Raw genomic sequence first — 25054 nt, 5'->3', positions numbered from 1 at the left:
CCAGGGACCCTTGGAGTGCGGGGGTGGGGGAGGCCAAACAGTGCATAGGAAGTGTAATGGCGCTTCTGCGGTCCCCTCCCTGCCCCCAGGAATGCCCCCTCTACAGCCACTCTGCACTGCTCTTCCGAGCACGGAGCCAGGGACAACCTGTGCCTCTGACGAGGCAGGAGGGGAAGGGGTGGGGAATTGGATTTCTGGGAACCAAGCTCGGAGTGTTGGCTCCAAGCTTGGTTCCCAGAAACTGAAAAATCCTATGGCGTCAAGACGCTGTCTAGCAGCCATAGGATTGTGCCGTTAATTTGATATCCTTTGCAATTAAATTTATAATGTTAGCAAAAGGTTAAAATAAGGTTTGTTTAGCAAGCACCTCTTTCCTTCAAAATACTGATTTAATGTTTCTGTTTCTCTCAATCATTAGCGTCCTTCAATAGTTTTTCCCTTGGATTGGCACTGGGCAAAATAATTGCATGATAGTAACCTTTGCCCTTTGTCTCATACTCCTCGCACATTGGCATCAGTGTGTGTCTTCATGTCTTTTGGCTTTGCTCCAGTGTTTCAGTACTTGGTGGCAATAATTATTTGTAGGTGTCGTCCAAGTATAATACTTGGATACGAATTATTTTCAAGATAAGCAGGCCAGGGTATTGATGTCTAGTATAAATCATCAAGAACAGAAAGTATGTCATCATTGTGATATTTGGACAGAAGCAAGATTATTCATAACTTGCCAAGCATGTCTGCCTTCACGCTGTTTTAAGTATCTCACCGGCTTAGATGCTGCTGTGCCATAAACACCGAATTTAATTCTTGCAGTAATGGATTCTGTATGGCACCACCCTTATCCATGTATCTATGAAACTTGCTTGTTTTTAGAAACATAGGAAGTTGCCATCCATTGCTCCATCTAGCTCAGAAGTGAACATTGACTGGCAGCAGCTTTCAGCATTTTCCAGTTTTCCATAAGGTTTAAAGCATTGGGTTGTATCCAATGCTAGTCCTACTTAGATAGAGCCATTGAAATGAACGGGGCTAAGTTAGATATGACTGACTTAAGTCCTGTTCATTTCAATGGGCCTACTCTAGGCAGGACTCACACTGGAAACAGCCCATTGTCCCTTGCCCATTGTTTTCATTTCTATCCTTAAGGGCACGAACCTATGCATGTTTTGACAGAAAAAAGTCCTATAAGTCTCAACATTCCCCAGCCAGCCATGCTGTTTAAACATGCATAGGATTGTGCCCTAAGCTTCTCACATGATAAAAGGCTACTGTTATCTAGGATGTATATGGTATAGTCAGATTCCTAGTATTTGTGTTTTGTCTCCTGGTGGTTCAGAGGTGGGTTGCTGAGAGAGGGTGAATGCCAATTAATGCTGCCTGGACAACCAAAGCTTCCAGCTATCGAGTGCTCAGGGTTGCTTCCTGTGCCAGTAATGGGAATAGATGTGTCATTCAGTATGTTGAGGAAGAAGGGATTCTGTGGATGACTGGTAAGAGGCTGTGTTGGCTAAAGTTGATGGGCTGGCTCTACAGGTCATTGCAAGGCCAGTCCTGACAAAACACGCTATGGTTGTGTAGATCTTGTGTTTGTGATGACCTCCAAGAGACAGATGGGTGGTCAGAGAAAACCAGAACTGACCAACTAAACAGTAGTAATCTCTGGAGAAGTCCTCAAACAACTGCATTCTTTTGTGGCTTTTGTTTAGATGGTAAGAATGCCCTGGAATTGGAGTGCTGGCTAAGAGAGATCTAGGAAAGATTAGGTGAGAATTCCTCTTTATATTTTTATACACATATTTTTACCCTGCTCTTCAATCCCTTCCCCCAGGGGTTCCTAGAGTGGCTCACAGTGTAAATAATCATTAACATAGACCAAATAAAATTACGACACATCATAAGATTAAAAACCAGCAGAACAACAAATAGATGTTAGAACAATATAAATCCACATCCAAGCAATGATCAAGCATCTGTTAATACAAACATCTAAAATGACAAAACAAATAAGGTCTTCATCTGGCACTGAAAGGACAGTGGTCAGTGCTCGGCGAGCCTTCCTGAGGAGAGCATCCCAAGAACAGGGTGCCGCCACCAAAAAAGCCCTCTCTTGCCTTGCCTCCAAAGGCTGGGGACACACAAAGAACAGCCTCAGAAGATCTTGGCGTGCAGGGAGTTTCATGTGGGAGCAAGCAGTCCTTCAGGTACCCTTGTACTAATGGTGTATAGGCTTTAAAGGTCAAGACTAGCAATTTGCATTGTTCCTGGAAATGGATTAGGAGCCAGTGTGGTTGCTTTAAAAATGGTGAGATACATTCCAAATCCCAATCCCAGTCAATAATTTGGCTGCAGGATTTGCACCAACTAAAATTTCTGAACAGTTTTCAAAGGCAGCCCCATATACAGCACGTTACAGTAATCAAAATGGGATGTTATCAAAGCATGGATAACGGTAGCCATGCTATCTTTGTCTAGGAGGGGTCATAGCTGGAAGCCATTTTAACTTCCACAACCAAGGCTGAATCTAATAGCTCCCCCAGAATGCAAATATGATCCCAAATGGGAATGCACCTCCATTCAGAACACACTGAACCTCACCTTCCTGGTCAGACCACACCTTCCCAAGTACCTTTGTCTTGCCTGGATTAAGCTTCAGTTTACTGGCCCTCATCCAATCCTCTTCTTATCTTAGATGGCAGTTCAGCATTTCCACAGCTTCACATGAACTTAATGAGAAAGAGAGTTGCATGTGTTCAGTGCCCCCCCCAATGACTTCTCTCAGTGGTTTAAACTGGAACAAAATAGAGCCCAGTGGCACCACAGAGCAAAATTGCCATGGGGCACCGCACCACCTTTTGAAAACAGCCATCCAGATAGGAACAGAACCACTGAAGCAACACAGGAGCCCCAAGTCCCTGCCTCAGACAGCCGGTCTAGAAGGATAATAGTGCTGAAAGCTGCCGAGAACTCTAGCGTAGATAACAGAGTCAGAGCCATACTCCCCATGTCCTTCTGCTGCATAGGTTGCCCATCAGAACACCCAAAGCCACTTCACTGCCAAAACCAGGCCAGAAACCAAACTGAAATGGATCCAGATAACTGGTGTTATCCAAGAGTGTCTGGAGTTGCATAGCCGCCCTGCACTGAAATGCCTTGCCCCCAAAGCGTGCATTTGTGGCTGGCTGATGTTTTAAAACAGTGCATAGCCTGTGCTCCACGGTTCAAATTTGGCTTGGAGGGCACCCCGATCCAACTCATGTATCCTCCTGGTGCTCCTCCAGGGGGCGGGGCTTAGCCTCCAAGCCCCATACCCCAAAGGAATCTCCTCTGAGGTTATCCCCGCTGTTATCTCCAATCCGAGATTGGAGATTACAGCGGGGCGGCGGGACTTGGCCCATGCTGGGAAGAGCAGCCACTCTTCTTATTGTGGGCTGAGTAGCTTAGTGTGGCACCTAGGGGTCATCGCACAAAGGCAGCCATTCTTCCCAGTGTAGGCTGAGTCCCTGTCTTTGTCTAGCACCTCATGAAACCAAGGAGCAGCTGTACCTCCCAGCACCGGCTGAGTCCCTTTCTATGTGCTGGGAGGAGGCGTGGAACACTGTGCCTCTCCCAGCACGGAGCACAAAAAGGGGGGGTTAATGTCAGGGGGTGGGACCACACACCCCTGATGTTATCCAGCCGGCAGTGGACCTGGTGGAAGGCAAGCCAGCCCCCCACCAGAACAGCCTTGCACCCCTAGTTTTTAAAAAAGCATCAGAGTCCAGAGAAACCTCTTTTGGGAATGACCACCCACTCTCACAAAGAGGCATTTATTACCACCTGGTCCCAGCCAGTCGACCCACTCCAGTTCAATATAATGTCCCTGGAAGGGCAAAGCTTGAGAAAATAGGTGGTAGGACACACCCCTCCAAGCACCTTGCCCCTGTCCTTGGGCTTTGGTAACTGAAACTCATCCAATAGTACCAGGCCTCATTGTGCTCTTGACACATTCACGGGCGCTTTAGTCAAAGTAGCATCCAAGCTGATGCCAATCTGAGCTATCTTAGCATCAAACATGCTTAACAAACAAGTCACAGCAGGCCTCCAAGGGATTTTAACATCTCACTGCTGACCCAGTTGGAGCAGGCCACGTACCACCTGAAAAAGCTCTGCTGGACAGTACTGTGGGGATGGAATACCTCTTGGGATGTTGCCCCAGCTTCTGGCACCTCTTGCTCCTCAGACTGGAGGGTTTGGCCCAGAAAGTGCTGCTTTCCCCTGGTAGAGCTCCATGTTTCCTGGAGATGACATTCACGCCACCCAAACCTTTTGCTGTTCTCACAGCTTCTGAGAAACGGAGGCACCAGGTGAGCCAATGACAGGCCTAGCATCGCAGGAGGGAATCTGTGTGAAAGTCCCAATTCGATGCCTGGTCAGGGCTTTCCTGTGGGCTCATGCTTAGCCCCTTCTGACCAGCCTCCCACAACCTGCCATTCTCCAGAGGTGTTGGGCGACAGCACCCATTACCCCCAGCCACCACAGCCAAAGGTTTGCTGACTGGGGATGATGAGAGTTGTAGTCCCACACCACTGGCTCATGCCGCGTTGTTTGTGGAAGCTGCTTCAGGCTGTCCTGTTTCTCTGGCTCGCGATCTAATTGCTATGTGAACTCAAGCTGCATCATCAGCTAATATTTGGGTGGAGGCAGCTGGCTGTGTGAGTGCTGGAAGTGCGATGTTTGTGCTTCTGTGATTATCTTCTTGTTTTTGAGAGCTTCCTGCCCTCCCAGCATACCTGAGAGAGGTGCGTATATGACTTCATGCCACAAGGCTGTGTACATCCTGAGGTGGCTGTATGATTTCATCTTCTGTTAGCTCTGCACAAAACTACTACATTGTCAGCTGTTTCAAAAATGATCTCACATGTCACTCCTGATTATGTGAATTTGTGCTCTGGCCTGAAGTTGGCTCCTGGTTTCTTATGGTCTTACCTGTCCAGGCCAGACTGGAGGCAGAAAAGGAGATTTTTGCTGACCAAGTGTGCTAATCTGTCTGTGTGCTGATCTCGAAAGGCCTTTCCAGACAATGATATAACTTGAAATCCTTTAAACAAAATCTATACCACTAGCTTTGCTAGTGTTGATCCAGTGTCACCTGTAGAGCATTGCATTGTATAGTAGAGGGGGCTAGCCTTTCTGTGGTGGGTGGGGAATGGCGATGCTGCTCTTGGGACATTTTTAGGAACAGCCCTGGTGCTCCATTGCTGGTTTTGCACAGGGGGAGGTGCAGGAGGAAAGTGGCACACACCTCGCAAGGACGTTTGAAATTTAAACTCTGCTGAAATGGTGGGACACTGGATGGAGAGTGAGTAGTTTTGTTGCTTACTGAGGTTGCTTTAAAAAAAAAGATTGCTGGATGAGACCCTATCTCCAGTTCCCAAATGCCTCTTTCACAAGTGAAGGAGTTGGCTGGCTGGCTTGTTTGCTGAGCTAGCCTGGCTATGGTGACGTGCTTATGCTACAACAGTGTGTGATGGATTCTGAAAGATTAACTATTCTTACAGCCCTTTGGCATCCTACAGCTTGGGATCCTGGCAGTGCTGTTTGTTCCCACTGGAGGTGGAGATCATTAGAGGACTCCAGCAATGGCTCCCAATGAGCCCGCTCTGTGTATGTGTGTGTCATTTATATGGGCAGACAATCCAACTGTAGCATTGCACTGATTTCTGCCTTCCTGAAGACTGCCAAGAAACGATCTGCAGTTGGCATTTTGATCTGCCCTTTGATCAGTCTGAAGGCCTGTGGTGGATTCAGTTAATGGTTACTACTGCACCCAGTGTTTTAATGAACTAGTATTTGTGAATGCTTAAATGGTGGTGATTCCAAAGGAGTAACAGGGTTAGTCTGTAGCAGCAATGAAAAGGCAGTGTGCTGTCACACCTCTTTAGAGTATTTTGGGTCATTGTGGCATGAATGTGCTCAGGCAAGAGCCTATTTTTTTACATGCCTGAAGTGGATGGAGAGAGGTGCTTGCTAGCTGAGGGGCTTTAGAAGCCAAAGGGTTGTAGCTAATATCAGATCCACTCATAGTAGACCCATTGAAATGAATGGGACTTAAGTTAGATTAACATTGGATGCAACCCCAATACTCCTAGAAATTCTTTCTAGCTCGCTCATTATCCCGTTTGTTGCAAAGATGAAGAATGACTAACCTTTGAACGTAACCTGTTAGTAACCCTTCCAGTCAATAGAGCCAGGGGTGAACAGTTAGGACACTGTCTGCTGTCCAGTGTCCTAACCGGTCTACCTGTCTTCTTCTGAAGCTGCTGAAAGGGCGGGGTAAATGCAGAGGTGCTTGTGCTAAGCGAGTTGCTTGCTAGTGGCTGTCTAGCACCTTCAGAGCAAGACTCTGAGATTCCTGGCTTGGCCCGCAAGATTAATTTACTCAAATGTGCTGACTTTGCTGGCATGAGTGGTGATAATCTTGTATGCATTACTCCTGCCTTTGTCTGTTCCTATTTGGCAAAATCTGTTGTATGTAATTGCATGGTATCGATAGAAAGAACAGTCTTTTAAAGAGGTCCAGAAAACTTAATTAGCACTCACAGGTTTCTACGAGCCTGCCTGCTTGCCTGCATTAGCTGTTTGTGAGCTGAAATAAAATAAGGCGCAGCTTTCGCAAAGCTTCCCTGCCTGGTTGCCTAAACGTGATGATATCTGTCACAGGCGATCAGGCAAGTGTCTATTTGCATGCCTGTATTAAGGACCCCAACCTAGTGCCCTCCAGATGTTTTGGACCATAGCTCCCAGAATTCCTGACTATTGGCCATGCTGGCTAGGGCTGATGGGAGTTGAAGTCCAAAAAAATCTGGCGTGAACGAGGTTAGAGAAGGCTGTACTACACACTTGAACCAATTTAACTATATCCCACCCTCTGAATCTTATGAATTGTGGTCTGTTAGAGCAGGGATGGGCAACTTGTGGCCCTCCAGATATTTTGGCCTAGAACCATTGGCTATGCTAGCTAGGGCTGATGGAATGGTAAGACAATTCTGGAGGGCCACAAGTTGCCCACCCCTGTGAGAGGACTGGGGACCCCTGAAAAGTTTCAGCACCCAAAGAACTATAGTTCCTAGGGCTCATCGGAAGAAGCCATGACAGGTAATCCAACTTAACACTGATATGGGTTCATAGTGTTCCAAAGACATCTGGTACCTTGTCTGCACTGAGGGAAATGGCATCATTTCTGGCATCAAAGATGTATGTCAGGTTGCTGTCAGAGTCCCAGGACTCTGAGGGGCTGTGACTCAGTGGCAGAGCACATGCTTTTCATGCAGAGGGACCCAGGTTTCGATCCCTGGCATCTCCAGGTAGGGCTGGAAATATTCTTTCCTGAAACCCTAGAAAGGTACTGCCAGGCAGTGTTGACAATAATGGGCTAGATGGACCCATGGTCTGACTCAGGATAAGGCAGTTTCCTATGTTTCTACATGCTCGAGGTGTTAAAAACAGCACTAGAGATGTGGGGAGTTGCATTCCAGTGGATCAATGAACCACATTGTGTTTGGTTTCAGCCAGAGTCACGGAAGTGCCCTTGAAACTCCTGCATTGTTGGTACCTTACCCTTATATGGCTCCATCACATGAACAGTTCATATTTGGTATCTCTTTATAATTCTCTGGTAATCATGACTATTATCTTCCTACCCCACCCCCCCCCCCCCGCTTTCATGGACAATCCATTTTTTTGGAAAAGCACATTTGGCTACATACATCCATTGTTTGACAGTGGAACAGAGTCCCTTGGGAGGTGGCAGGTTATCCTTCACTGGAGATATTTAAACAGAGGGTGGATGGCCATATGCCAGGCATGCTGTTGTTTGGGTGGGCGACCCGTGGCCTAATTTCATGCAGACCTTGGATTACTTCTCTATAAGTGATCATTTCATACTTCTGGCAGCAGTCATTTTTCCCTCCCCTGGCAGCCTGCTGGGCTGGGAAGAAGGGGGTATCAGGAAGAGGGAGAGAGAAGGGGGTGGCAAAAAGGGAAAGAAAAAGGTTGGCTTGTCCACTGCTGGCTTTGGCCCTGCCCATTGCCACCACGCAGCCCCCAAGAGATCGTCCCCTCAATAGGCTGCAGTCCTCAACAGAAAAAACCCACCCTCATCCCTGCTGTAGCTGCATCCTGCATGGTAGATCCTGCATTGAGCAGGCGGTTGGACTAGATGACCTCCAAGGTACATTCCAACTCTAATATTCGATGTTTCAGTGTAGCTGATGTGATAGATTTCAATTCCTTTTGTCATACTGTGTTTTTTTGTCTCAAAACTGGATACAATTATCTTAATGTATGTTGATCCATTGTTTCCTTTTGTATTTTACCTTTGTATCATGTTGATAAACTCAATAAAAAGCATTCTGATAAACAAAAAAATTGGGGGAGCCCAAAAGCTCTCTGCCAGCCAGAACCAAGCACTGACATTTCTGCACAATGGGGCTCTTGGTGTAAAGTGTGACGGTCCTCCTCTCCTGCTCCTCAGCTTACCATCTTGCTTCCACCCATCTCCAATGGTGAAAATTTCTACTGCTTCTGTAGACCACTGACTGACTTGGGAAATTTTAAATCTTGATTTGTGTGTGTGTATGTTTCACAAAGTATCTTTTCAGCCCACTGTAGACTCTTGATCACTTGTCTCACCTTCTTCCTCCCATCCCCCAGATTCTTTTTCTCATCTGTTATTTGCCACAAATTGACATAGAAGTCAGTCATCTGGAAAGCCCCCTCCATTAGGCAGGCCTAGGCAACTTAAGTCCCGACGGTCACACCAACATTCTTCTTCTGGCAGAGCTTTATTACTCTTTCCCAAAAACAAATAGCACAGAACAGGTGAGGGGTGTGTGTGTCTGTGTGTGCTCTGGTGAGCTGGATATGGCTTAAAAGTTTCATGTTGCTTATCATTGACCTAAATCCTAGCTACTAGGCTGGATATAACAATTCCAGAATCATCTAAACAACTTTTGTGTTAGATCTCTGTAAAATATGTTACTTAAAGGTGTACATGTGACTGCTTGTATATAATGTCTGACTATGCAAGGTTGCTGTCCCAAAATGTGGTTCTGGTGGTGTCTGGGAACTAGAAATAGATGTCAGGGCCAGTCTCTCATTAGGCCAGGGGTGGGGAACATGAGGCCCTCCAAATGCTCTTGGACAGCAACTCCCACCAGCCCTGACCATTGGCTATGCTGGCTAGGCCTGATGGGAGTTGCAGTCTATGGTGTTCCCACCCAAGGTTCCACTTTTTCCCCAGCCTTCTCAGAAACTGAGAACCAAACCCCTCAGGAATGCCTGCTTTCACTTTGGGACAGCTGAACTCACTGTCCCACAAGCTTCAGCCCTTCACTCTCTCTGGGTTCCAGAGAAACTCAATATGCTCAATTGGTTCTCTCAGCCCACTACAGGAGAAGTAACAAGAATCTAGATATAATAAAGGTGGCATAAAACCAAATAACATGTGGGAATTTGGATTTTTAAAAGCAAAGAAATAAAAATATATTTAACACAAGAAGAATTATATGTTATTATTATTCATTAATACTTGGTCCTAACTTCCCTACCTACTCTACCCCTTCGAAAATCCTATACACAAATTTCACTAACTAGATGTTGCTTCCCAGATCCCGAAAGGCCCTATTTGACTAAGTAGCTGTCAGCCCATCCTTTATATTACCTCTGAATTCTCACACACACTCAGGCCCCTCCCACCTTTCACTCACTCACTGGCATACTATTAACCCTATCTTACCTGGGTTAAATTTAACAATAATAAAACGTGCAGTCCAACGACATCTGGAGGGCCACACCTTCCCCATCCCTGCATTAGGCAGAGTAAGGCGGCAGGGAGCAGCAACAAGTTGTTGGAGGACAGAACAGTGTGTGCCACACGGCCTGCCCTGGCCCTCCTAAGCAAGCCTGCTGCCCATCGGTGCTTGGGGGATGCTGTCCTGTCACCTGTGTTGAAGTCAGATCCAGCAGCCAGTCTCACTGACTTTCATACATGGAATGGGAGGGTGTCAACTTGTCCGTTGCCTCAGGCAGCGAAATGTCTTGGGGCGGCCCTGATAGATGTCTTCACACAACACATAATTGACTTGCAGAATTTTCTTCCCCGGGATTTTGTGCTGGCCACAGGCTGAGATGGCTTTAAAATGTGATAAGGTAAACCTGTGGAGGACAAGTCTATCCGTGGGCACTAACCATGATGTTTAGGTGAAACCTCCATATTCAGAAGCAATGTGCCACTACTGTGGGCCTGAGGTTCAACACCACTGCTGTAATGCCTTATGCTAATAGTACCTTCCACCTGCAGAATCTATTTTATTTTCTATTAAAATAGCCAAAGCAATTTCTACAAGGATCATTGGAAACTATATTTCAGCTAGTTCTCATAAACGGAAGATGAGGCAGTAAACCTGTTTCTGGGATGTACCATTTTAGTTAGATTGCAGGTGGGGGCTCATGTGACTAGGTGCTCCTGCATGCAAAAATAACCCTACATATAGAAAACTAGCACACCAGGGAGAAAACTAGGCTAGAACTTTTCTCCCTGACATCTAGTTTTCTGCATGAAGGGAATGTCTTCATTTGTATTGGGACACATTCAGCGCTGTGCAGCCTGAAGTGGCACAGTACAGAAACAGGGTTGCTGTTACAACTTTTATTCATGCTCACTAGTCCTTCACAGATTGTGGCTGTGAATAATCTACATTTTCCATTCTCTGTTCAGCGTTCTGATCCCAGACTACTGTCACAGTTTTTCTATGCTGATGAGCGAGTGACTCAAGTGGTAACGGAAATCAACTGCCTGGATGTAGAGACAGATCCTCAGCAATACCTGGTGCTACTAAACCAATTGCACCTTAGTCAGGTAAGGCATTCTGTTTTAGGGCCAAACTAGATGATGTGATGGTGGACTAGTGATCAGTAGGAGAGGGGGTGGAATTTTAAAGTGCACTGTTGGCAGGCAGGAGGAGCTTAGCCAAGGTTCCCCCACCTCCGTTTTGCCCTATGCAAGGAAAGGTTTTCTAGATGTTTTTCTCCTGGTGAAGCGCCATGGCTGGAAGTAACCCTTGCTGGGGAAAAGAAACACAAGCTAAAAATAAGAGGTTTCCAGTGTGACAGGGGTTCTGCTTTCCCATCTTACCCATGCTGCACCTTAAATTACATTCACCAGGGCCAGCCCTTCCATGAGGCAGGGTGAATCCCCCGCCTCAGGTGGCAGATTCTGAAGGGGTCCTTCTTTAGAGCGAAACATTGATAGGGAGGTGGTCCTGGAGATTATCTGTGCTGCTGTGGCACAGGCGATCTCTACAGCCACCTTCCCTCAAGTGAGGCATTGAGGAAGGAGAGAGACCTGCTGCCACTGCCATTGGGAAGAGGAGGAGGCCAACAACCACTGCCCTAGAAGGCAGGAAGACTGGAGGAGGGGGGAGGAAAGGGGGCCATCGTGGCCGGGGGTGGGGGGGGAGGTTGGGTGGTAGCTGCCATGATTGTTATCGTTGGTGGGGGGAGGGGAGGAGGGGGTGAGTGGCTGCCGCAACCATTGCCATGACTTATATGCAGCTGTACACAACCCACAATGTGGTGGTTTTTAAAAACCTATTTCTTTCCATTTTAAGAGTAAGTTTCTAGCCCTCAGCTACAGAAAACAAATCATGGACCAGTCTTGGAAAATGGAGTAGCTGGAGTCTTTCTTTTGCCCCCTCCCCCATATTCCTCCACCTCCCGGCCACACAAAATACAGAACCATGTATTTCTGTTACGGCTGCCTAAATCCTTGTTGCTCAGTTCCATTTCTGGCTTTAATGTTAGGCTGTGAATATGTCCAAATCCACCTGGCCCTTCAGTAACATTCTGGGAAGAAGTGACATCTTGTCTACTAACGTGGTGGGTATCCCTGGAATGTACGTGTGTTGAAGGGTAGCAATGTCTCTCCCCAATCTGCCAGGCTGAACTGCTGGCCATCATAGAGCAGATCATGGATGAGTGCATCCCCAAGGAACGTCATGGCCGTGACTATGTCATCAAATTCCCCGAAGACCTTCTCGTGGACAACCTCCGGAACCACCTGCTATTTGCTGCTGAGGTGAGCCATGGGGGAGTGGTACCTGGGGGCTTCCGTGGCCCACTGGGTGTGCTCTGCTGGATTGGAACGTATCATAGATCATGTTCTGTGTATCCCAGATGGGACTGTACTCCAACATGAAGAACTGGAAGGGGGTATGGCTAATGCTTGGCTAGCTGGAGCCGTGAGCTTTCCCTTTTTGCCCTCCCACTAGTCATGGCCTGAGTTCCTTTTGCTTTGTTACCACCGGCTCCTCCTGAGATGAGGGCTGAACCGTTGTAGAATGTTGCTTCCTTCTTTACTGGGATGTCATCTGAGACTATTCCTGGAGTTCAGCTTCAGCAGTTGGCTGGAGTGCTCATCCGAGCCCTGAAATAACTTCCGTGATACAATGCGGCAAGGCAGCCAAAGGACAGCGAGTGTTCCTGAGCTGTCAGTATTCTCTCCCTTCAGTGTCTGATGGCGCGCACCTATATTGATGTGGACGAGGCAGACGGGGTACGGCTACGACCTCTGGCCAAGGATCTGTTGTGCAGCTTGGAGTTGGTGCGGACAGTACTCCGGGAGCAAAGCCTGAACCAACCTGGGCCCTTTTCAGAGCCTATCCATAGGGCGTTGATCCGCTTTGATGCACTCTTTGCTGAGTTTGAGCTGAGGTGTGTGCTCAGTTCCTTCGGTATTGATCAATATTGTGCCAGCTTGTGGGCCTCCCAGAGGCATCTGGTGGGACCTTGTGGAACTAGTGAGACCTTTGGTTTGATCCAGCAGGACTCTAATGCTCTTATGTTTTAATGTTCCAGCCTAAGGTGTGGGAACTCGACTGTAAGCTGGCTGGCTTTTAGATAATATGCTGAACTGAGGGATGGAGCAGAAAGTGGGCACAGAGGCAACATATTCTCACTCCTGCTCTTTCAATGTCCACAAAAAGGTGCTACAAAGCATGCTGGCTGGACCCAATCAAAGTTGCTGTGGGGTCACAGCAACTTTGATTGGGTCCAGCCAGCATGCTTTGTAGCACCTTTTTGTGGACATTGAAAGAGCAGGAGTGAGAATATGTTGCCTCTGTGCCCACTTTCTGCTCCATCCCTCAGTTCAGCATATTATCTAAAAGCTGATGGGAATCTCTGAGCAGGATTAGCGCTGCCTTAGATGTATGATCCCAAATGCTAGCTGGAAAGAGAAACCAGGAGATGAGGCAATGTCCCAGACTTTGAATGCAGAGTCGGTGTGGAGGTGGTGTGGGAGGTTGATCTGGCTTTTCAGAGCCTGTCTCTCTTCCAGCTACGTGTCATTGCTGGTCTCGGTGAAGTCACCTGAAGAGATCTATAGACAGCAGGAGATCGTTGTGCTCTTCTGTGAAACAGTGGCCAGGTGAGGATTTTGCAGGATCTCCTCAGTACTCTTTGTGGCTTGGACAAGCGCTACCAACATCTAGGATGGAATGAAACCGCATCCTGTGATGCACGCCAGTCAAAACTCCTTTTGATGCGGGAATCATGGTCCACCTTATGTCTAGGATAATTGCTGGCTTGAACTGGGGTGTTCTACATTTGCCTGTGCCCCTTTTTCCTCATCCTCTGCCCCTTCTCTCCCTCCCTCATCTAGAGCTCTGAAATGTGGCTACTTGACTCAGGAGATGATTGATGGGTATGAACCACAGCTGATGTTCACCATTCCCCGCCTGGCTATTATTAGGTATGTGGTCTTACCAGTCATCTTGTGGTTGAGTACAGAACCATGTAGCAGCATAGAGCTCCAAAGCCCAAAACCTCTGAAACCAAAGCTGGCAAGAGAGGGATGCAATCTTAGCAGAACAAATTGGGGCAAGTCGCATTGTGTAAGTGGAGTTCTCGCTACTGCTTCAGCGTTGGGCACCTTCTTGTGCTGCCTGCCGCTGCCATGTTGAAGTTCCTCAGAGAAGTTTGTTGCTCCGCTTTGTTGAGTGCATTTCACTGTGGAGAAATCCTTCTCCCTGCACACTAAGCAAGTGTGATCCTCTTCATTATAGTTTATAATTCGCTTTGAAATTAAACATCTCCATTGGTGGATGGTGAGAACAATGCCCTGTGGAGCCTTCTTGAGAATCTATTCCAGGTCAGAGATTATGCCGTGATGGCTGCAACTTCTCCTTCGTGGTATCAAGTGCCCCCTTTAACACGAGGCAAAGTTCTCGCGTGGCTTGTTGTCCCTTCGGTAGCCTTCCCAACACATAACTATTGTTTGTAGCTTTTCACCTAAAAAGTGTTCTGCCTTTACATTCTTTGTCATGCCTGACAGCTTGTTTCTGTCTTTAGACTACAGGAGGTGATGCCTCCTACATGCTCTTTTCTGGGTGGGTGGGTAAGGGGAGGAGGCTGTGGGCCTCCTTAATGCTGCAATCTAGGTATTCTCTATAGGAGTGGGGAAATGTGTGGTCCTCCAGATGCTGTTTGACTGCAATTCTGATCATTCCTCACTACTGACTATGCTGGCTTGGGCTGATAGGAGTTGCAGTCCAACAATACCTGGAGGCCACATGTTTTTATTACATTTCTATCCTGCCTTTTTCCCTCTTGCAAGGAGCCCAAGGCAGCATATGTGGCCTCCCTCCTCCTCTCCATTTTATCCTCACAACAACCCTGTGAAGTAGGTTAGTCTGAGAGTCAGTGACTGGCCCAAAGTCGGCCAGTGAGCTTCATGGCCGAGTAGGGACTAGAACTCGGATCTCCTGGGTCCCAGTCTAACCACTACACCACACTTTTTCTCTCTTGTGCTCTATAGTCTACAACCTGATGCAGTTTGTGAGCTGGAACTGCTGGTTAGTGTTCTGTTCAAAGCTTCTGGACTATCCAAATGGCCATCCTGCCCGCCCCTCCCTAGGAGGAAAAAGTGGCAATTTTATAATTAGGTTGGCCTTTGAAAGACCGATCCTGTGCACCTCTGGATCCTGGTAGGGGTAGCTGTTGCACGTAGAGGTCCAGTTATTTGTGGATAGCACTTCCCTGTCATTCCTTCCCTGTCATTCCAGAATCCACTCTTGGTGGTTCTTCAAAGCACTATGCCCCCATCTTGGCAAGAAGGTGGTCATGCTACTTTTCGTTTTGCCCTTCAGCATGGCTTTTGCCGCAGGTGTCATACCAAGAGTTCCATCTCTGATTTCTAACCCTTGAACAACATGGCTGCTAGCAGGAGTTCAGATAAGGGTAGGCAGAACACAGAAATAGAAGTTGTATCTAAATTGGAAAGGTAACCAATATAAGGGGTGGAAAGGGCTATGAAAACGAATCATGAAAGGGATTAGGGGTAGCATTTTTGTCCTGCTTGGGGAAATGAAATGTATTTTTTTAAAGGCTTGAACAGGGTTCATGAGTGTGTCTCTGCCTTATTGTGTGGTGATGCTTTCTTCTTGTTCAGGCAGCCCTAGTAGAAATGTTCTGAATTCACTACTCAAAGGAGATATGGGTGGTTCCAATCAGGCTGTTGAAAATTCACTCATACTAAAACCCTTGAATGACTTTTTTTTAAAGAAGCACATTAACTAGCCCTATCTCATCTTTTTTTTAATTTGCCCTCTACACAGTGGTCTTCTGATCTATCCAGATGGACCCCTCAACTTGGAGCGGAGGCCTGAGGAGATATCCCGAGTCTTCAGCCCCTTTTACGTCTTGCTTAGAAAAATCAGGTGAGTGACTAAAAAACAGCAGTGTTGCACAGGAACCTGACTGGAACTTGACTAGGATAGGAGGGCTTTGGACCCTTTGCAGAAGGGGATGTGCTAAGTGCCAAACTACGTGTTCTGCAAAGTCACATGGGAGTGCCTCTCCTGGACTGAACCACTTCAGATTGCAGTCTGAGTGTCTCCACATATTATAAAACTCCCTGCATGTAGCACATCAGACAGAGAGGTTCTGGCCTAGCCCTTCTCCCAGATATGGTGTTTAATACATTCATGGGGATTTTTAATATGGGACCGCATTTTAAGGAAAGCAGTCCCTGATATCCTGCAGTCTGAAGTGGTACACTCCTAGAAGTATTTTATCACAGGATTTCACTGAAAATGGTTAATCAGCTGTAAGTTAAATGCTTCGCATGGGAGGTATTGTAGAGATGTCGGTGGAGGTGGCTTTCTGCTGCAGACAGACAATTAATGAAGGGTGAAGTGGGATCTTCTCACAGCAAGATCAGAGTTTGTGTGTATGCCAGGGAGAGATGGAGTAGTGGGCTACCTCTCCGATGGGCTGCCTCACTGGGTTGCAGGGTAAATGCTAGCCTAGTGCCCACCAGGTGTGTTGGACTACAACTTCCATCATCCCTAGCCAGCATGGCCAACAGGGAAAACTGGTATATACATTTGCACATGGTGTGTCTGGTACAAGCCTCCTCTTACAGGCTTGGCTTCCACATCGCACTTTGTCCTGTTCTCTAGATAGCTCCTTTATGAGCCTTTTCCCTTATAGGGACTTGCTGCATGTGCTGTCCAAGGAAGAGCTTTACAAGTTGGAGAAACGTGTGCTGAATGAGAGTGCCGCGGATTCACAGCCCTTCAACGATGTAGACTCTCCTGATTTCAGGGGCTTTGCAACTCCACATGGCTGCCGGTCTGTCCCAAGGTGTGACCAAGAACCTCTTATTTCCCCCGCCCTTCCCTTCCCTGCCCCTCCCCACCTCACCCCCACCACTCCAATGGACTACTTGCTTCTCTTTACCTATTGAACCTCTCATTTGGCAGCTTGAATGCTGGGAGAAGAGAGGAAATGGGCTCCAACCCAAGGCATGTGACTCTTTTGTCTTCAGAATGTCTGAATTATGCCACTAGTGCTGCTCTCCTCCATGGCAGCATCAAAAGACCATGGCCAGGGGTTCATAACCTAGAGGTTTTTCTGTAGTGGTGCATTTGGAAGAGGCTTGTGGCTTTTCATCAGTGTGAAGTAATCAGGAGGTTGTGGGTGGGTGGGGTAATAGAGGCAGCCAGGTGGTGGTAAACTCCAGTCCCTGAGGCCTGTTTGTACCTCTATCAGCATTTGCAGAGTCGGTGGCTCCCTCTCTCGGAAATGGTAAGAGGAGGACATCCATCTTATCTGCCCCAAAGCTGATGTGGGCGCACATAATGTGCATATCTTCAATGCAGTAATGGCCTTTCCTTGGCAGTTCTTTGATGGCATTCAGATATCTAGAGCAGATAGTGGCTTGATGGAACCCTCCCTTTGAAAGAACAGAGCATAGAGGGTGAGAGAGTCAGCACTTTTCACCTATTCTGTTTGTTGTCTTCTGAACAGGCATCTTGGGCAAGAGTCTAGTATCACCCAGGTAGCAGCAATTACAGATGTTCCACGGAATGCCCGGTGGCTGGAACTGCGAGCCCGTTACAGCAATACAGAGGACATGATCCACACATTGTTTGTTTGCATCTCTGGTGGGTGCCCTACTTTTGCCAAGGAAGTTAATCTAGCTCTTCCTCGCCTCACATCCCACAATGCAGTGGGGAGAGTGGTTGGCAGGTGTATTGTAAAAGGGAGCTTAAACAAGATATGATCCTCTGCATTCCAAGCATATGAAAGAGGAGGAAAGTCTCCTCAAGATTTTGGACTGGAGCAGATATGTTCCAGTGGAAGGGTGGTGCACCAGATAATAATAATACCCCCAAATGAGTGGGTAAACTTTTGAGGGAAGAGATTCTGGCAAGAAGTGGTGCTTCCAGAAAGCAAAGGGCTTAAACCATAGGTTAAGCATAGCCATGCTTAAAAATGGAGCTAGCCAGATTTGTGTGTGGTATGTTAGAACATGGTCTTCTCTGTCCTGCAGTCCCATTGAAATTCCCTGTAGCTTAGGAGATGGCAGCTACTGGCTTATTACATGCCGAAGGAGTAGTAACCATTTAAACAATTATTATTTCTTCATTGCGCTAATACTTAACTGTTACTTAGCACAGTTCAATGTGCTTCATACTCATTAGTTGAGGGAGCATTGAAATTGCCCTGTAAGGCCAGCCAGTATTGCCCCCATGTTGCAGCTGTGGGGCTGAGAGTAATTTGCCCGAGTTTGAACTGGGAACATCCAGATTCATCTCAGCCACTGCACTCGTTATCTAGGTAGCCTGAACACTGAACATTTTAGTGTACAAAGTAGTGGTTTTTCATTTATTTCTTTTTATTTATAGAAGCATTTTTATACCATTTTCAGCCCTAATATTTCATCATTTTTATCTTGTAATTCACTTTGGGATGAAAAATGAATTTTCATAAAATGAAAAGCAGTATAGAAATTCTCTGAAATAAAATAAATAAAATAATAGTTTGATCTAATTAGTAGTTCCCATGCCTAGTCTCTTCAGGCTGGATGCCTGTGTTGGAGAGATTAGTGAAAATCTTTTAAATTCTCCCCACCAATAAAAGCAAAGGACCAGTCCAAGGATTTAGCATTCAACCTCATCCAGCTGGAAACTGTTACCAAACTTGTCCAAAATATTCTCTCAGCTCCAAGAAGGTATCAGCCAGGTAGGTCAAAAAATGCTTTCCTCTGATGAAACCACTAGATGAAGCAACTCTTGCTAAGCTTCCTCCACAAACCCACCATCATCCACCACTTCTACCTCCTCCCCTCCCCCACATGACATCCAGAACTTTCTGGAGGAGGCTTTTCTCAATTGAAGAAACGGTTGCTGAGCTCAGAAAAGGAAAACATGAAGGAGATAGATGAAAAGCCCCCTTATTCATATTTTCAGGAGGATTTTGAATAACAACTTGAGTCCTAAGCATCTCTGTCCCTGACAGGTGCTCTAGGGGATGGAGCATACTTGTTGGTCTGGAATTCAAATGAAAATAATTGTTTGGTTCGTGTTCATAGTGAGGCTGTTTGCTTCTGTTTCCAAATAAGGAAGGAGGAATTTTGTGTTTGCATCATTATCTCTTGCCTTTTATCATTGTACAATGGATATGCTCAAATTGCTGTGCTGTGTGTGGGCAGGAGTGGCAGACCAGCTCCAAACCAACTTTGCAAGTGACCTGCGTGCCATTCTGAAGAGTGTGTTTAAGATTGTGACATCCCGGATTGAGGAACTGGAGGTGACAGACACTGGCCGTGAGTGACTCTTCTTGACTTGGGCATGGTTCCGTAGCTCTTTCTTTAAGGTTTGCATGAAGAACAGCATGCAGATGACTAGGTATGGTGCAGACACACAATGCCAGAGAAGGGGCTGTGGCTCAGTCTTAGAGCACGTGCTTTGCATGCAGAAGGTCCCAGGTTCAATCCCCATCTTCTCCACGTAGGGCTAGGAAAAGCTCTTGCCTGCAGCCCAGAGCTGCTGCCAGTCAGTGTTAACAATACTGGGCTAGATGGACCTATGGTCTGACTCAATATAAGGCAGCTTCTTATGTTCCTCCACCAAAACTGCCAGGCAGTGATGTTAGTCATGCATCTGGAGTCATGATGTTGTAACGCTTAGATCAACCATATATAATTTCCAGCACTCCTGGGCTGTTTCCAGATTATGGAATAACTTGCCCCAAGAAGTTCATTCCTGCCTTCCTCCCTTGCTGCTGTCTGCTGGTTGCTGAAAACTTTCCTGTTCTGACAAGTTTTAGTCTTGCCGGGCAGAGGAGGTTTTATATGATGAACCCTGTTAAGGCTTTATACTTGCCGAGCCTGTTTTCATATTGTTTGGTTTTTTTATATGGATCGTGGCATTTCGAATGTTGTAAGCCTCTCTGTGTAACGCAAATGCACTAGAAGGGTGTGAATAAATATCCATTTCAACATTTGTACCCTGCCTTTCTATGATAAAATGAGACTGAAGGCAGCTTACAAAAAATAAAGCACACAACTTTGAAAAATAATCCTAGTAACATAAAAAAACCCAGCAGTAAAAAACACATCATAAAAATCATATGAGCAACAGCAAGGAGCTCTAACTAAAAAAATGCCTGCCATGACAAATCAGTCTTAAGAGCTCATTTGGAAGTGGACAAAGGGGCTGGGGACAGACAGACCTCTCTTGGTTCCATAATTAAGGTATCACAACTGAAAAGGCCCTCATCCCTGCCAGCCGCACATCTGTTGGCAAAGGGGCCTTAAACATAGCACAATTGTTGATCAGGTTCATGCTGGAGGAGGTGATTCTAGAGAAATGCTAGTTCCAGGCTGTTGGGGACAAATCCAGTGCTTTGAATAGAGCCCGCATATATGTTGTGAAAGCCTCTGAAGTTGGAACAGAATTGGCTTAATATGGTCCATTCTGCCAGCCATTCTCTTTCATAGAGATTAAAATCTGTATGCAGCAAGCATGTGGAGTGTGAAGTGGCCCTGGAAAGTTGGGTGCTCTTCTCCATTGGCTGAATATTGGCACAGCATAATGGTCCCTGGAAGTGAGTTGCAGAGACTCAGGCTGCTTTGAGATAAGGCGTTTACTATGCAATTGCCCTGTCCCATTCACAGAATTTTACATGCATGTGTGTCCAGGCATCAACATCTTCCATTTGTAATCCTCCTATGTTTTCCCAATGTTGCTTCCATCTTTGTTTACATATCCAAAAAATCTGTTAAGGAAAGTTGGGATAGCAGCAGCACAATGTCCTTTGAATGGTAGCGGAAGGACCCATGCATTTGGAAGTTTTTATTGAGCTCTGAGCAAGAGTGTTGTTAACATACCTGGTAATTGTAGTGTGACTTCACTCAGTCCGGGTGCCTGACCCTTTGCCTTTCACGTGTGTCTTAGCAGTCATGCTAGCATCGGTGAGTGTAGGGGTGCATGTTGAGATGATGAATGTCTCTTCATACAGGCACTGGGGGCCGGGTGGAATGTCTCAATGAACTATGCAGCTAGTCTTTGATGCTTCTGGACTTCCCTGTGCCAAGAGTCTTTACTTCTTTCCCATCTGATGTTTTAGGGTCAAACTACAAACTACGCGAACTACACAAAAGATATTTTGATTTTCACTTAAAAAGCAGCCATATATCCCCCCTCCCAGCCCCTGAACTGAATAAACAGCAGTGATGGGAAAGGGAGTGTTGTTCCTCCCCGCCCCATTTTCCTGATCTCCCATGGAAGAAAACAAAGGGCAGTATCAGATGGGGTGGCTGCACTCCCACTGATTGTGCTGCTCAGTGGGACAAACTGCTTGCATAACAGTGCTTCGTAAAGAGACCCTGGAACTGAGCAAAAATGCTAGTTTCTGGATCAGGACAGGTCAGCGGAGCCCCATTCTGCGAGCTCTGCTGACCTATCTCATTCTGAAAATGAGTGTTCCTGCTCATTTTGGGTTCCTTTAAGAACTGCTAGCTCCCCGTTGCGCTAGTGGGGTGTTTCACTGGCATGCGGGCAGCATAGGATACTGCCCATTGATGCTTGTATGTTATATTATGTCTTCTCTAGTGGGACAAATAAAAGGTTCAGAGGGCAATTTAGGTAGGAAAAATGGTGTTGAAGGTTAAAAGCCCACTCCGATCCCTCTCACCAAGTCCCACCACCCTTTGAGGATAACAGATGCAGCCTACATGAGAATATACTTCTGAAACGGCTGTGAACATTGTGCTTGGGCTCTGGCACAGAGGTAGTTCCACTGAGTAGTAGCAGCCTGGATGCTAATCGCTTTGTTTCATTTTTTCTTTTCAGAGGTGGAAGTCTGTTTGGCACCAACAACTCCTCACCTGGCAGACTGCGCTCTCTGCTCCAATAGCAGGGAAGGCACTGGGAGAGGTGAGAGCCCAGAGTGTGAAATGAGTCATTTACAGGCTTTTGCTTGAGCATTTTTGCTGTCCCAAGGGATGTCACTTGAGCACTCTCTCCCTCTCCCTTTCTCCCCCTCCTTTCTCTCTCTCTCTCTCTCTCTCTCTCTCTCTCTCTCTGCCTAACATTCAAGAAAAGTTCATCCCATGCTCAAGGTTCTGTTAGGCACAGCCAGGGACACTTTGGCAAGTCTTTGACTTGTAGTAAAGCAGAGCTCCTACTCATTGTCCATTTCTTGCCTTGCCATGGCTTTTTTCATTTCAGGTGCTGTGTTGTCTAAGCCTTATCCTGCCCTTGAGCCCCCTGGCTTTTCCTGAGTCTGTGCTTGAGCAGATGATTTCTAGTCTGTAGTTCCTTGTACACCCCAGAAGCACTATATTTCTGCTTTGCCATTTAACGAAACTGTGTGTCTGACTGTAAGCAAATATTACATACAGTGCTCAGATGGGCCCAATGCATTTACCCTGAATTTAAGTTCTCTTAACACTTTTTAGCTGGGGAAAGCTATGTGGCTCAAACTTCAGAAGAAAGATGTGTAGCCATATCACCAGCTGCCCGTCTTCTCCCTTTCAGATGCTTTGGTGCCACCAGACTGGGTGCCAGACAGCACTTGCAGCCACTGCATGGCTTGCCATGCGCCATTCACCTTTCTTCGTCGGCGGCACCACTGTCGGAGTTGTGGGAAGGTAGGCGATTGGGGCTGCACAGGGACCTGCCAGAACCTTCATTCTGGGGGAAGCAAGAGCAGCAAAATGTCTGGACAGACAAGGCTTATGAATGCTTTGACCATAGGGGATCTTGTTTGGGGGCAGTGGTTGGATTAGATCAGGGGTGCAGCACCTCTGTCAGCCCGAGGGCCAAATTCAGTTTTGGAAAAGCTCTTGCTGGTGGTGGTGGGTTGCATTTCAGGGGTGGGTGGGACCAAAGTCAAAAGCGGCAGGGCCACAAATACCAGCATATTGTAGCTTAAAGCTCTTCCTGCCAGCAACTCAGCCTTAGGAGAGGAATTTCAGCCTTTCAGAATGGGGGGGAAATTCCACAAAAGATAGGAAACCACCAAACAATTAGTGGTGGTGGGGAAGGGGGTGTGGCCCTCTGGGGAACCATAGAGGGCCAGATTGGGTCTCTAGAAAGGCTGGATTTGGCCCCCAGGCCTGAGGTTCCCCACTTCTGGATTAGCTGATGCCCTCGGAGGACCCCTTTTAAACTACTTGAGCAAGGGCTGTGCTCAAAGGATAGCTGGAAATGTAGCATCTGCAGGAGAGGCAAAGTGGGAAAGGTGGCAGTTGCAAATGAAGACAGCTGAGCTCTCAGGCAGCACTGGGGAGGGAACGGAGCAAAGGAGATTCTGGGCAGCATATTGGGTGCAAGGAAAGGGCCAAAATGAATCTTATTGGGTAAGCCCATGGCGGGATCTATACCGGGTCATGGTTAGTTGTGTGTGCGTCTTGGCCTGGGCCCCGGTGGTTGCTTTTTCTCCCAAGTGATGTGGCTTGTAATACCGGGTAGCTCCTGACCCTGTCTGATGCATGGTTTTATTTTTCTGCAGATCTTCTGCTCTCGCTGCTCATCACACTTGGCACCTCTGCCCCATTTCAGACAACTGAAGCCAGTTCGCATTTGTACGCACTGCTACACCACGCACTTGCCTTCCACTGGCAAAAATGATGGTTGCTTGTAAGCATAGCTTCTGGGTCGGGTCTTCATGAAATACCACCAGTGAGACTGGAAGGCAGCCATAGCCTGCACCACCAACAGAGGACTGTGGAGCAACCACGCATGTGACATGTCCAATTAGGATGCACTCAGGAGCTCTCCAAAGGGCTTTTGGTGGCCAGGGCTTGGGGGGTGGAGTGCGTGGAAGAGAGAACTCCAGGATTTCAAAGCTGGGGGTCAAATCTTCCATGTTTAATATAAAGAACACTTGGGGCTCATTTGGCTGGAACTAGAATTCAGTGCAGAAGATGTTTGGGCAATCTCTCCTAAATACCATAAAAGCTTCTTTCCCCCATTTACTCTTTTCCTGTGATGGCGTGAACTCTGGTCCATGTAGAGATTGCCTGGTGCTGGTTGCCTGGCTTCTGGCGGAGCCTAAGCGTAGTCTTCTGTCCTACAGATGTATTTTTTACAAACTTGTGAGGTTGCATTACCAGATTGGGTATAAGTGCAATAGTGGGTTTAGGGTGCCTTTGACTGGAACTGAAAGGCAAGATCTCATGTCCAACTACAACTACCTTGTGGAGGATAGCCATGATTTTTTTCCTCACCAGTTTCTGATGTACTGAAGGGCTGCAATGATCTACATATGCAGTGTACTTTCTATCAAACTCTCCTGCCACACTGTTGTGTGGTAGATGCTTTGGAAACCTCTCTGGGAGACTTACAGCTCCTCCTTTTTGAAACCAGTCTGAGCTGGTTATCCTCCTGAATACTTGAATAAATGCTGTCTATTACTATGGCCAACTTGTCTTCTCTGGCTTCAAAATATGTTTTCGCTGGAATTAGCTGTTGGGTATTGAGACGGAATCTGTTGCTATATTCTTCCTCCAGGAAAAAGCAAATACAAACTAAACCTGGTTGCTGTGTTGGTTTCTTTTTTTCCCCTCCCCACTATCTCCGCCCTCTGCTCATGCCCCAATGATTCTGCACGTGGTTTGATTGGCAGCAAAACCTGTCATCTCGTAATAGAGAATCTCTAAGTTCAATAGTGGGCTACATTGGATGTGTGTGCTGGTATTCATTTGTTCACTCACCATGCAGATGTATGTGTGCGCACCAGGACATAGATGTCAGCACCGTGATGAAGTTGGATAACACTTCTGCTGTGACAGAGAATGCCCATTGGAATGCATGAAAGCCAGGGTGATGGATTATAAATGTTTTGCAATAGCTATTCTGTCATTTGTTTTAATATGTCCCTTGAGTGCAGAAGCATGTAAATGCATGTCCATCAAGGTATTAACCGATGCAGGGCCTGCCACTTCTCACATTGCAGCTGGTAAATTTGCTTTGAACTGTGAAATATGATAGAAAATCATAGCCCTGTTCATCTGTTGTAAAGCACATACAACTAATGCACAATGGCTGTGTGGGACATTGTGATGGCAAGCGCCTCCCCTGACATACACATATTCATTGCACTGTCTGGCGTGTATACATCTGTATGTATGGAGGACTCTTCGTGCATTTAGAAACCAAGGAGTCTATAGCCGCTCTGTACATTCATTGGCTTATGTTAAAACATCTTAAAAGAGCTTAGG

At 46.8% G+C, this 25054-nt stretch overlaps 1 protein-coding gene across 2 annotated transcripts in view; it reads left to right on the top strand.

The window, feature by feature from the left end:
• LOC146354629 (lateral signaling target protein 2 homolog) overlaps nt 1-24373 on the top strand; it is a 33046-nt gene extending 8673 nt beyond the window's left edge. The window contains exons 1-13 of one of the 2 annotated variants that reach the window (XM_084839410.1): nt 1707-1763; nt 10757-10897; nt 11978-12115; nt 12548-12750; nt 13376-13465; nt 13700-13789; nt 15654-15755; nt 16531-16683; nt 17350-17486; nt 19037-19150; nt 21681-21764; nt 22368-22480; nt 23344-24371. In XM_084839410.1, coding sequence (XP_084695536.1) covers nt 12008-12115; nt 12548-12750; nt 13376-13465; nt 13700-13789; nt 15654-15755; nt 16531-16683; nt 17350-17486; nt 19037-19150; nt 21681-21764; nt 22368-22480; nt 23344-23475 — 1326 coding nt within the window. In that variant the 5' untranslated portion in view covers nt 1707-1763; nt 10757-10897; nt 11978-12007 and the 3' untranslated portion in view covers nt 23476-24371. Of the gene's footprint in view, nt 1-1706; nt 1764-10756; nt 10898-11977; nt 12116-12547; nt 12751-13375; nt 13466-13699; nt 13790-15653; nt 15756-16530; nt 16684-17349; nt 17487-19036; nt 19151-21680; nt 21765-22367; nt 22481-23343 lie in introns of those variants that run through there. The other variant, XM_084839408.1, reaches the window with a different exon arrangement.
• Nucleotides 24374-25054: the final 681 nt, after the last annotated feature.

Source organism: Heloderma suspectum, chromosome 2 (genome assembly GCF_057233095.1).
Source record: "Heloderma suspectum isolate Gila_16-S chromosome 2, 16-S_ref, whole genome shotgun sequence".
Lineage (NCBI taxonomy): Eukaryota > Metazoa > Chordata > Lepidosauria > Squamata > Helodermatidae > Heloderma > Heloderma suspectum.
The sequence above is the reverse complement of the archived record's forward strand: the minus strand, read 5'-3'. Positions and strand labels throughout refer to the sequence as shown.